A 12,484-nucleotide genomic window follows, 5' to 3' on the forward strand; every position below is an offset into this window, starting at 1 on the left:
TCTTATTCATAGCTCTAAACTTTCTTGGATTGCCTTAATATCTTTGATCCCCAAATGTAATCAAGTGTTTCCTTATTCATGTCCCATGTGATCCCCACAGAGATGTTTCCCTTCTCACCTGGGCCAGCTGCATCTCATCTGGTCCTCAAACTAACAGTTTCGTGTTTCTGAAAGTCCACTCAATTATTCAGACAGGTCAATTATACATTCCACTTGGGAACCGGGGGACCAACCCTCCATCTTGTGAGGAAAGGTCCTGCCCACCCCCCACCCATAGCCTCTGACTCTTCTCTCTGCTCCCAAGTGCAATTTCCATGGGACCCTGCATTGTGTGTGGTTCCTCCTCTCCCAGGCTATGAGCGCGTGTGCCTGAAGTGCTGCCCGTCTCACCTCTCCAGCATCTGGATTGTGAGTCTGGTCATACCATAACCCAAGGGCAGGACTCCATCATTCACCCATGAGGTAGAGAGAACGTGAGAAAACATGAACTGACTCTTATCTGGATTCGTCCTCTAAAGTTCTTCTGTAGATTTTGCAGTACTCACTGATCACATTCAAACTCTTCTGCTAGGATCTCTAGACTTGACTGGGGTCAACACACAATTGAGCTTTTATTTTGAAAATGGTCATTCTCTCTGCAGATATCATTTTTTATTACAGAGCATTTTTCTCATTTTCCCCCTGTGTTCTTTTGTTCCCACTATTGTGATGTAAAAGAAAAAACATACCCCGCCTCTGCTTTCTTCTGTTATCCATTCATCATTCAATAGCGTATTATTTAGGTATTATAGTGGCTTCTATTTTTTATTCTAGTATTGATTTCTAATTTTATTCCATTATGATCTAATAAGATGCAGGATATTATCTCTATTTTATTGTATTTGCTGAGAATTTCTTTATGGCATAAGATATGGTCTATTTTAGAAAAGGATCCATGTGTTGCTGAGAAGAAAGTGTATTCACTCAGTGATGGATGAAATATTCTATATATGTCAGTTAAGTCTAAATTATTGTGTTATTTAGATTTAGAGTTTGTTTGTTTAGTTTTTGTTTGGAAGATCTATCCAGTAGTGAGAGAGGTGTGTTAAAGTTCCTCTTTTTTTGATTGGCAAATCGTTAGTAGCTAGGTGCAGGGGTGCACATCTATAATCCCAGCGACTTGGGCAGCTGAGGCGGGAGGATCCCAAGTTCCAGGGCAGCCTGGGCAGCTCAGTGAGATCCTGCTAAAAATAAAAGTAAAAAGACCCGGGGCTGTAGCCCAATGGTAAGTGCCTGTGGGTTCAATCCACAGTACCAAAAAATAAAAATTCAAAAGTGATGTTAGTGTTATCTTTTGGGTGTACAATGTGATGTTTTGACTTCTGTATACAATGTGGAGTAATAAAATCAGGCTATTGAATGTACCCATCATCCCACTTCCTTGACATTTTTGTGGTGATACATTTGTAATTTACTCAGCTCTTTCAAAATACACAACTCATTGTTATTGACTGTAATCACCCTCTATGCAACAGATCCCAAAACTTAAGCCTCTTGTCTGACTGAAAGCTTGTGCCCTTTGATTGACAACTTCATTTCCTCTCTCCCCACCCACCCAGACTTTGAGGTGGTGCTCGGGATGGAACCCAGGGCCTCAGGCATGCCAGGCAGGTGCTCAACCACTGACCCACATTTCCAGTCCCCGTTCATTTTCTACACCTATGAATTCAACTTCTTTAATTTTATTTTTTGAGGTACTGGGAATTGAATACAGGTCTTGTACATGATAGGCAAGCATTCTACCAGGGAGCCACATCACCTGGCCCTTTTAGTTTCATTATGAGACAGGTTCTCCCTAAGTTGCCCTGGCTGTCCTTGAACTTGGGACCCTCCTGTTTCAGCCCCTGGAGTAGCTGGAATTACAGGTGTGTGCCACCATGCCAGGTTGAATTGAACTTTTTATGGTATTAGAAGAAATAGAAGAAAATACAAATGAATTGAAAGATATCCCATGTTCATGGATTGGAAGAATTGATATTGTTAAGATTTCCATGTTATCCAAAGCAATCTACAGATTTAATTCAGTTACTCACTCTGCTTCACTTTTTATTTATCTATTTGTTACTGGGGATTGAACCCAGGGGCACTTAACCATTGAGCTACATCCCCAGCCTTTTTTATTTTGAGAAAGGCTCTCTCTCGGTTGCTGAGAGTCTTGCTAAGTAGCCTAGGCTGACCTTGAACTTGCAATCCTCCTGCCTCAGTTTCCCAAGTCATGTGGAATAGAGGTTAGCACCACCTTGCCCAGCCAGAACTTTCCCCACTTGGAGTTTTTTTTTTTTTTTTTGCACCAGGGAATGAATGCTTAACAATGGAGCCACACCACCAGCCATTTTTACTTTTTATTTCAAGACAGGCTCTCACTAAGTTGGTCTCACAAGTTCCATGAGCTTGTGATCCTCCTGCCTCAGCCTTCCGAGTTGCTGGAATCACAGGCATGGCCACTGCACCAGCTAACCTTCTGCTCTTGAAGGACCTTGTTGCAGAGTGGCTGCAGCCTGATGCTCCTGTTGTCCACTCGCACAATCCCCAGCCTGGCAGGACAACCAGCAGCTCTTAGGCCAGGGGCTCTCTCCTCGCCAGATACGGTCCTACAGGTTCAGAGGCTTCACAGCAAGCCTCCTTTCCTCCTCATCTTCACCATCTAGTGTCCATTCTGCTGCTGTCCCATAATTCATGGCCCCACTTCGTTTTGAGCTGATCGAAAGCCTGTTTCAACTGAGGATGGTGGTGCACACCTGTAATTGCAGCTAACTCAGGAGGCTGGGGCAGGAGGATCACAATTTGGAGTCCAGCCTGGGCAACTTAGTGAGAACCTGTCTCAAAATTAGCCAGGGGTGAGGAGGTGGGGAGGTGGTAGAGCATTTGCCTAGTGTGCATGAGAGCCTGTGTTCAATACTTAGCACTTCAAAAAAAAAAAGTCATTATCATCAAATATTTTCATGTAAAAAAATTCTTTATCATGATATTTTTAGCTGGGAAATAGGAATAGAAGGTATTTTCTAACTGAGTTCTACAAAATATCATTTATTACTTCCTGGATGGGGTAGTTCACGCCTGTAATCCCAGAGAGTTGGGAGGCTGAGGCAGGAGGATTCCAAATTCTAGGCCAATCTGGGCAACTTATCATCAAGACCTTGACTCAAAAAAGTCAAAAGGAGGTGGGATGTGGCTCAGTGGGGGTGCTCCTGCATCTCCAGTACTTCCAAAAATGAAAGGGAAGGGTTTGTAGGACTGAGGTGATGCATCAGTGAGGGAAATACGATTTGCAAGAGGAATAGTCATGTTTTTGTAGGTTTGAACGGTGGGATGCTGATGGAAAGAGATCTTATCAGTTAGTTCAAGGCCAGCCTGAGCAGCAGTGCGTCCTGCCTCATTATTCCTGAGATGCGTTTTTATGTACGTATATACGCATTTTTAAACTGCAACAAGGAAACGCGTATCTAACAACTTGCTTCTTCTGAAAGTTCTAGCGATCCACAGTCAGGCCAGTGTGTGAGAATGACCGTCACCCTCCGCTGCCCCTCTACTGGACACGCGCTTCAAGTCTGCCTGTTGGGCGGGTGGGAGAGGGCGGCCGTGGTTTCCCTTCCAATTGGTCTTGAGGTCTCCGGCGCGAGGGGCTGTGCTCAGCTGGATGCTGGGGAGGAGAGGGGCCCTCAGGGCCCCTCCCAGGGCTGGGCATTCCACGCTGGGCCTCCTGGGCCGGGCCTCCACCGGGTTCGCAGCATGCAAAAACAACGACAGAAATGATCTTTCAGTAACTCTATCCTTTTAAAGTGGAATTCTTAAATCATCCAAAATTATAAAAATTCAAAAGACACCAAGCTTCTTTGGTTCCATAAAGGACATTACAGGCTGGATAGAGTGGCACCCCCCTGTGATCCCAGTGACTGGGGAGGCTGAGGCAATGGGATCCGAAGCTCAAGGCCAGCCTCAGCAACTCAGCAAGACTCTATTTTGAAATAAAAAAAGGGAGGGGGAGAGGACTGGGGTTGGGCTCAGTGGTAGAGTACTTGCCTTGCATGTGTGAGGCACTGGGTTCGATCCTTAGCACATTAAAGAGATAAAATAAAGGTATTGTGTCTATCTACAACTAAAAAATAAAAGGACTGGGATGTGACTCAGTGGTAAAGCACCTCTGGATTCAATCCCCAGTATGAAAAATAAACAAACAACAACAAAAGTCCCCCCCACACACACATCATAGGCTTGGGATGTAGGTCAGTGGTCAAGTGAGTGCCCAGCATGCACAAGACCCTGGTTCAAGCCCCAGAACCAGGTGTGGTGCCATGAACCTGTAGTCCCAGCTACTTGGGAAGCTGAGGCAGGAGTTTACTTCAGCTCAGGCCCAAGACCAGCCTCGGAACACAGCGAGGCCCTGTTTTGGGGTATAATTTTAATTCAAGCAGTGTGATGACTCCTGCTTTGATATTTTTGCTTAAGATCAGTTTGAGGCCGGGTGCAGCGGTGCACACCTGTAATTCCAATGACTCAGGAGGCTGAGACAGGAGGATCACAAGTTCAACACCAGCCTCAGCAACTTATCAAGGCCCTAAGCAACTCAGTGAGACCCTGTCTCAAAATAAAAAATAAAAAGTGCTGGGATGTGGCTCAGTGGTTAAGCACAACTGAGTTCAATTTCCAGGACCCCCCAAATCAATTTTATTATCATTTGTTTTTTGTGGTTCCGCACAAGCTTCAGGGTTGATTTTGTTTCGTGAAGACTGAGTGACTGCAGTGAACATCTAGATCACTCTGAGTGTCGTGGTTACTTTCACAGTATTGATTCTTTCAATCCATGAAAATGGTATAGCTTTCCTTTTTCTGTATCCTCTTCAATTTCATTCAGTGTTTTATAGTTTCATTACAGAGATCTTTTACTTATTTGGTTAAATTCATTCCTAGGTATTTTTATTTATTTTTCGGTGCTGGGGATCAAACCCAGAGCCTCATACATGTCAGCAAGCACCCCACCACTGATCTAGATCCCAGGCTTTTTTATGTTTTGGGAAAGAGAGAGGGTCTCACTAAGATGCCCAGACTGACCAAAAGACAAGTGCCGACAGGGATCTGGAGAAAAAGGAGCCCTGTGCACCATTGGTAGGAATGTGAATGAGCACAACCATATGGGAAAGAGTAACATTTCCTTAAAAAAGGAAAATTAGGACTGCCCCTATTCAGCAATCCCACTACCAGGTGTGTGTGCAAAGGAAGCAAAATCAGCATGCTGAAGACACAGCTGCACACCTGTGTTTATTGCAGCACTGTGCATATCAGCCCAGAATCAGATCAACCTTCCTGCCTCCACCAGATAGAAAACGTGGTAGATTACACAGTGGAATGCTGTTTCAGCCATATGAAAGGAGGACATCATGCCATTTAAAACAGCATGGATGGGACTAGAGGTCACGATGTGAGTGAAATCAGCTAGACTCTGAAAAAAGGACTCATGATCTACTCATGTGGCATCTCAAGAATTGACCTCATGCAAGTTGAGAGTACAGCTGGGCATGGTGGCGCACACCTGTAATCCCAGCGACTTGGGAGGCTGAGGCAGGAGGATCGCAAGTTCAAGGCCAGTCCCAGCACCTTAGTAAAACTCTAAGACCCTGTCTCAAAATTCAAAAATAAAGGACTAGGGATGTGGCTCAGAGGCTAAGCACCTCTGGGTTCAGTCCCTGTACCACACACACGTGTTGAGAGTGGATTGGCCAGCTGGGACAGGGAGCACAGGGAAGGAGGCAGGGGCGAGGCTGGCCACTGCATGCTGAGCTGCAGTTAGGAGCTGAGCTCTGGTGTCCTGTGGCCCAGCAGGATGGCCACGGGTGACGCTGATGCTCCACCTACTTCAAAAGCTAGAGGAAAGATAGCTCATGTTTCACCACAAATACGAGGTCCAAGCAGTAGGTCTGCTGCCTGCTTTGAACATTACACAATGTGTGTGCGTGTTGAAATGTCACAGGCTACTCCATGAACATATTCAATTTTTATTTATCGATTAAAAAAGCCACGAGTGAGGAGATTCTTCCAGACGGGATACTGGTGTATGTATTTTGTTCTTAAAATTTTCCTTTTATGGTTTTCATACTGGCTGGTGATTTTTGCCTGAGTCGATCGTCATTACTGTGATGACTGAAAAGTGATCATTGCTGTTCATTTTCTTCACCTCAAGGTCTGCTGAACTCTGATGCCAGGTTCTGCCCCCTGAAGTCCTAACTAACTGCGGGGGACACTCCCCAGGAGGACTGAAGAGCCCGAGGGCCCAGGTAGACAATACCAAATGCGCTGGATTTGTCTGTCCACCGTGTTCTGGCTCCAGAAGCTGGTGAAGCTGGTGCCATTGGACTTCTGCTGGAAAGGACCCAGATCTCCCCCCATAGTCCTTTCCTAGTGCATCTCCAGGCCCCTAACCAATGACTGCGGACCCTTTGGTGGGCCACCGATGCCAGTGGCAGGAGAGCTTGGCCAAACCGAGTCCAGAGTCGCTTCCGCCTCTGGCCTGAGTAGGACTCGGCTCTTTCTTTTCCACACAGGTGTTCCCAGTGCGAGCTTCCTCCTGCCTTGCTCCTGGGGTGTCCTTGCTCCTGTCTTCCTCTCGCACACCTTAAGCTCCACAGAGACGTTAACAGAAGCTGAGAGAGGGCAGAGGATGCGGCACACCGCAGTCACCTGTCGGGTAGAACCAGTGATGCCGAAGGGCTCCAGTTTGTGAAGGAAGCCAGTCACCACCAACCACGCTGCCACCGTAGTTTGGATCCGGAAGGTTCCCCACAGGCTGGGTTCCCAGTGCACAGTGTTCAGAGTGGGGCTTCTGAGAAGTGACTGCATCTTGAGGGCTCAGGTTGGTGCCGTGTTACGTGCCTTCCACGCCTAAGGAGGAAAGACAGGAGGAAGGACAAACAAGAGGCCTGTTTACACTCGACATGGAAGTCGGCCATTGCTCCTTTCAAATCCAATATGGAACCTGTTAACTCCTTGGAAAGCCACGTCCCTGCTGCCCTCTAGCAGAACACACCTGAAGATTCCTTCGTCCAATCTTACTTTAACAAACCTTTGCTATGTGCCCGACACTGGGGAGACATCAGTGAATAGGATTCGTACTCTGTCTTTTCTTCTTTGGTACTGAACCCGCTGGTGCAGTTCTACCACTGAGCTACATCCCCGGCCCCTGCTATTTTTTATTTTGAGACAGAGTCTCACTGAGTCGCTGACGCTGGTCAAGTATCTGGCAGTCCTCCTGCCTCAATCTTACAAGTCGCTGTGAATTAGGCATGCAGGACCACACAGCTCAAAATCCACGTTTTAATGGGGTTTCTAGACTCGTTGTAAAAGTGGACAGTGGAATTCCTTGGATGCTCCCCAGACGTGGGAAGAACTCTAGGGACTGTGTCAACCTCCTGATTCTGTGGACCCCGAGAAGTCTCTGGGTGGGGATGTCCTCCACCTCCCCAGGAGTGGCCGGCTCTGCCGGAGGAGGCCTGGACACACAGGAGGCTGCTGTGTGCCTGTGCTGGACACACCACCTGCCTTGAACTCCGCCTCACAGACCTTCTCCCTGGCCTCGTCCGAGGGATCCATCAGGTTCTTTTCTTCTCTGTGCACGTAATCTAGATCTTCTATTTTGAAACCAAATCTAAGTGAGTAAAACAGAGGGATTTAGTTAGATCGGTGGATGCCATACCGAATTTGCCCTTGCTTCTTCAGGCAAAGAAGAGGGACAGGTGTCCCTTACAGGCCTAATCACAGGACCATCACAGCCCATTCGTGTGACATTGTGAAGGTAGATCAGGCTGAGCCTCGTCTAGGCCCATCACAATCTGGTGACAGGTTCTTGCCAGGAGCCCCTGGTGTGCTCATGAAAGTGGGGTCCTTCCCTAAGGTGCCCTCCTGCACTTAGCGCTCCCCTCTGCCTGCAGCCCTCCTTCCATCGCCTCCTCTGCCCTCAAAATGCTCACGTTAGGCTAGGCATGGTGGTGGTGTACGCTGTCGCCCCAGCTACTCTGGAAGCAACTTATCAGGACCCTGTCTCAAAAAATGGAACTTAGAAAAGGTCTGGGGATGGAGCTCAATGGTGCTGGGAGAAATGAAAAGAAAGTGCAGGTGGGGATGAGGGAACCAGCCTGGTGGGCGCGTGGGGCGCGGAGCCTGCAGGCCGTGACTCCCCGAGGCCAAGGGGGGCGGAGCCTGCAGGCAGTGACTCCCGAGGCCTGCGGGGGGAGGGCCAGGTCGCGGGCCGCCCTGCACACCCCACTCCCACTCCCGGCCACAGAACAGCCGGAACCCTTGCCACTCACCTGGACTCTGGACTCGGGAACGCCGATCTCCTTGGCAAGCTCTTCTCTGCGGTGGATCCCAGGGTAGGGGTTGTTCTTGAAGGCCCTGATGAGGGTGTGCAGCTGAGAGCGGCTGTAGGTGGTGCGGCACCGCGGGGCCTCACCTGGGCAGGGGGAGTCCACAGAGAGAGGGTTAGCAGGGACCGCAGGGCCCACAGCAGGGCAGTTCCTCCGGCAACCTTGCCGCCCGCACAACGAGCAAGAGGCCGTGAACGAGGGAGGACTTTTGGTGCTGGGAATCAAACCCAGGGCTCCAGCTCGCGCCCTGCCACCCAGCCACAACCCCCCGCTTGGTTTTGTGTGTGAGAGACAGGGTCTGGTAGGGCTGGCCTTGGCCTCAGCGTCCTCCGGCCTGGGTCTCCTGAGCAGGTGACTGCAGGTGTGCACTAGGCCCCGCGTGCAGGGAATGCAGAGCTCCCGCTGGAGGTCGCAGGGCCTCCGCCCTGGAGACGGGTTGGAACTGCACGGGCTGTTGCTTACTTTGCATCCGTTCCCGGGTGCGATCTTGCCCAGGGCCTTGGCTTGATTCCAAGGTCCTTTCCTGGAATTTGTGTCTAGCTCTGCGATTCTGAAACCAAACCTATGTGGAGAACAGAAAGCAAGGCCCTTAAGAACAGCAGAAAGTTCACCATTAGAGGTCACTGGGGTCAGAACCCGTAGGCCCCTGGACTTCCATCCACATAGCCATCTTGATCTTGATGCTTATTGCTTTCCAAGTGACAAATTCATCCCCTCTTAGGAGAGAAAACAGTGTCTGTTTTGTGTGGCTTTGCTTTGTTTCCTTTCTCTTTCTTCATTTCTTCTTTCTTTTTGTGGTATTATGGATGGAACCCAGAGGTTCTCTACCGCTGAGCCACATCCCCAGCCCGTTTTATTTTTCATTTTGAGACCAGGTCTTTCTAAGTTGCTGAGATCATGCCAGACCAAGACCGGCAACACTGTGGGCTCCTCCAGTCAGGGAGACAGTCCACACCAGCTCCTAGCACACACGTGGGACACGTGCCATGCTTGTGGTTTTCCTTTCTTCCTTTCCACTTCTGGTCTTGGAGACAGAGAGGTTGTAACTTCAGTGACTCAGGAGGCTGAGGCAGGAGGACGGCAAGTTTGAAGCCTGCCTGGGCAACTTAGAGAGGACCCAGTCTCAAAATAGTAAGGGCTGGGGTGCAGCCCAGTGGTGCAGCTTTTCTGGACTTAATCTCCCGCACCACAAAATAAGGAAATAAATGGGACTTGCAGCTCACCTGGATTCTTGACTCCTCGGCGTTGACTTCCACAGCAAGCCTTTGTTTGGTAGCTTGGCCTGGGTATGGCATTTGGTTAAAGGTATCGATGAGGATTTTCAGCTGCTCTTTGGTGAATTTAGTGCGGTCACGCCTGTGACCCCCTAGCATAGGCCCTGTGGAAAGATCAGGAAGTAAGCATCGTTGGGGAGGCAGCCTCCTGCCTCTATCTGTCTCTCCACCTGGAGCCCAGAGCCCGCAGCAGGGAGGGGCTGCCCCCTCACCACCGGGCCCTTCAACGCACAAGTGATTTTCCAGCTTCTCCAACTCATCCAGGTGCAGGGATCGGACCCTCCGGGCCCCGTTTGCAAGCCCCTGGAAAAAGGTCGTGTTGTCTTCGTGTGGATGGGGAGGAGCCAGTCAAGAGGACCCGTGTGACGGCTCAGTTGGGGATGAGGACTCGAAGACTCGAACCTGGGGAAACGAAGTTCGTGGTCCAGGCACTTTAAGCCTCTTTCAGTTTTTCTGGGTAAGATTCCGTGGTCTGTACCCATTACTCAGGTAGCAGGCAAACACTATCGATTTCCAAGATATTTTAAAAAATATTGTGTGCATAAAATTGATCAAAAAGGAATTCCCGGGCCTGGGGATGCAGCGCAGAGTGGAGCATTGGCCAAGCAGGTGAGGCCCTGGCTTGGGTCCTCGGCACCCCAAAAGTGTGTGTGTGGCTGGGAGGATTCCATGCCTTGCGCAGAATCTTCAAAGAGGGAAAATACCACAGCCCGTGATTTTAGAGACAGGCTATCTCCTTGAATAGCCAGATCTGGAAAGTTCTTTGGGACGTACCGTCTGACTGAACTGGACGTGCAGTGAACTGGGGTGAAGAGTTTCTGGGGCCCTCGAGGTTTGGGGGCAGGCCTGGCAGCACTTCTGTTCAATCCTCCAAAGCTGGCCCACCCGCTGGTCCACCCGCTGTGCCCACGGAGGAGAGGCCCACCCTCCAGAGCTCAGGAGCCTGCAGACATTGGTCCATGTGGTGCCTTGGTGATGGCCCTGCCCGTCCCTGCCTCCCACGTTGCTGTCCACGCGGCCCCAGCTGTGCAGTGAGCGTGCTCTCCGCCTCGCCCCACTGCTACTGCTCCCACCCCAAGCCTCCCCTGAGCTGCAGCCCGAGGCCACCCATGAAGCCACTGGACAGTCATCTGCCCCGCCGAGGAAGTCCTAGTCACGAGACTGGCTGCATGAACCGTGGTCCCAGGGCAGGGGAACGCTGGACGCTTTGGTCAAGATTCTTAACCTCGCCAGATGCAGAATCAGCATTAAGCCGAGTGCTGGCTCCTGCAGGCTCAGGGGTGTGAGGTGCGTGATACGCCCAATAAAGGGAGGCTGGATGGTGCTCTGGAAAACGACGGGTCTCCGTTAACATCCTCACCCCTGCCCTGGGGAGTGGTGGAGCCCACCTGTGATCCTAGCCCCTTGGGAGGCTGGGGAGGGTTCCTCCAGCCCAGGAGTTCAAGACCAGCCTGGGCAACCAGCCAGAGGCAATCCCTCTCAAAAAAAGAAAAATAATAATCCTCAGAGGTCACACCTCCCTGGACCTTCATCTGCACTATTGGCAGCTTTTGGGGCCTTAACTGCACCCACTTTCTTTTTTTTTTTTTTTTTTTCCTGGTGCTGGGGATTGAACCAGGGCGCTCTGCCACTGAGCCCCACCCCCAGTCCTTTTTATTTTTTGAGACAGGGTCTTGCTGAATTGTTGGACTTGAACTTGTGATCCTCCTGCCTCAGCCTCCCATGTCACTGGGATTCCAGGCCAGCATGGCCCACCCAGCCTGGCAAACATCCTTTCTAAAAATGAAAATTCCTTTACAGGAGGCTGAGACAGGCAAGTCCCTAAGCAACTTAGTGAGTGAAAGTGAAAAGCCACAAACACAAAGGCTGGCGGGTAGCTCGGTGGTGGAGCGCTCACCCAGGACTAGCATGGTCCCCAGGTGGAAAGAGCCACCACAGATTTCCCCCACCAGAAAATGGCAAGGGTGTATTTTTTTTGGGGGGGAGGGGTACCAGGAATTGAACCCAGGGCCCTTAACCTCTGAGCCACATTCCAGCCCTCTTTTTATGTTTTTTTTTTTTTTTTTTTTCGAGACAGGGTCTCGCTGAGGTGCTTAGGGCCTCGCTAAGTTGTTGAGGCTGGCTTTGAATTCAGGAGCCTCCTGCCTCAGCCTCCCGAGAGGCTGGGATCACAGGCATGTGCCATCGTACCTGGCAAATGGTGTGTCTTCATAACACTGCATCAGAGAAACGTTTTCTTTTCTCCAGCATGCATATCCAAATGTTTAACCAACAGAATTTCCACAACTTCTAACAAGCCCAATTTCCTCCCCAAACCAACATAATCTCCATCCGGTGAACTTACTGTTTGAAGAGCTGTCGTGAGCCATGTTGGAAGACAGTCCCAAAGGCCAAGAATCCATCCCACAGAGGAGTCGCTGGGCTGAGGCTGGGTTTTATACGATCAGCTCAGATAGCCCTACCCTAAATCAAGCATCTGCTCATTCTCCAGTTCCTCCTTCAGTCATTTCACCATTTCTCTCTTAATCTAAGGAGTAGATAGGATTCCCATTCTTCAATCAATACAGATTCAATCTTCTCTACCAATCCAAATGGACCCATACCTAAACCACGAGGAGAACATTCCAGCACACAGTAGCACATCATGCTCACACGTTTTAAACGCTCCTTATACATATTGTGTTCTTTTTAATCCTGTTCTCACGTTTTAGTTGTTTGCAAGTGGCGACTTATCCAGTTAAAGGTGTCCTGTGCGGGAGAGAAAGGTGTCCTGTGCCGGAGAGACGGCATGAGAACTCAAGAGGCCCATCTGTGAGC

At 49.8% G+C, this 12,484-nt stretch overlaps 1 protein-coding gene across 1 annotated transcript; it reads right to left on the reverse strand.

Annotated features, from left to right (window-relative positions):
- Positions 1 to 7,582: 7,582 nt before the first annotated feature.
- Positions 7,583 to 12,036, reverse strand: LOC124966252 (double homeobox protein A-like). The gene is made up of 6 exons (XM_047527286.1): positions 12,012 to 12,036; positions 9,880 to 9,990; positions 9,617 to 9,771; positions 8,856 to 8,955; positions 8,337 to 8,479; positions 7,583 to 7,675 (listed from the first exon to the last, which is right to left on the reverse strand). The coding sequence occupies exons 1-6, from the start codon at positions 12,034 to 12,036 to the stop codon at positions 7,583 to 7,585; spliced, it is 627 nt and encodes a 208-aa protein (XP_047383242.1).
- Positions 12,037 to 12,484: the final 448 nt, after the last annotated feature.

The sequence above is a fragment of the Sciurus carolinensis genome, chromosome 16 (genome assembly GCF_902686445.1).
Source record: "Sciurus carolinensis chromosome 16, mSciCar1.2, whole genome shotgun sequence".
NCBI classification, from domain to species: Eukaryota; Metazoa; Chordata; class Mammalia; order Rodentia; family Sciuridae; genus Sciurus; species Sciurus carolinensis.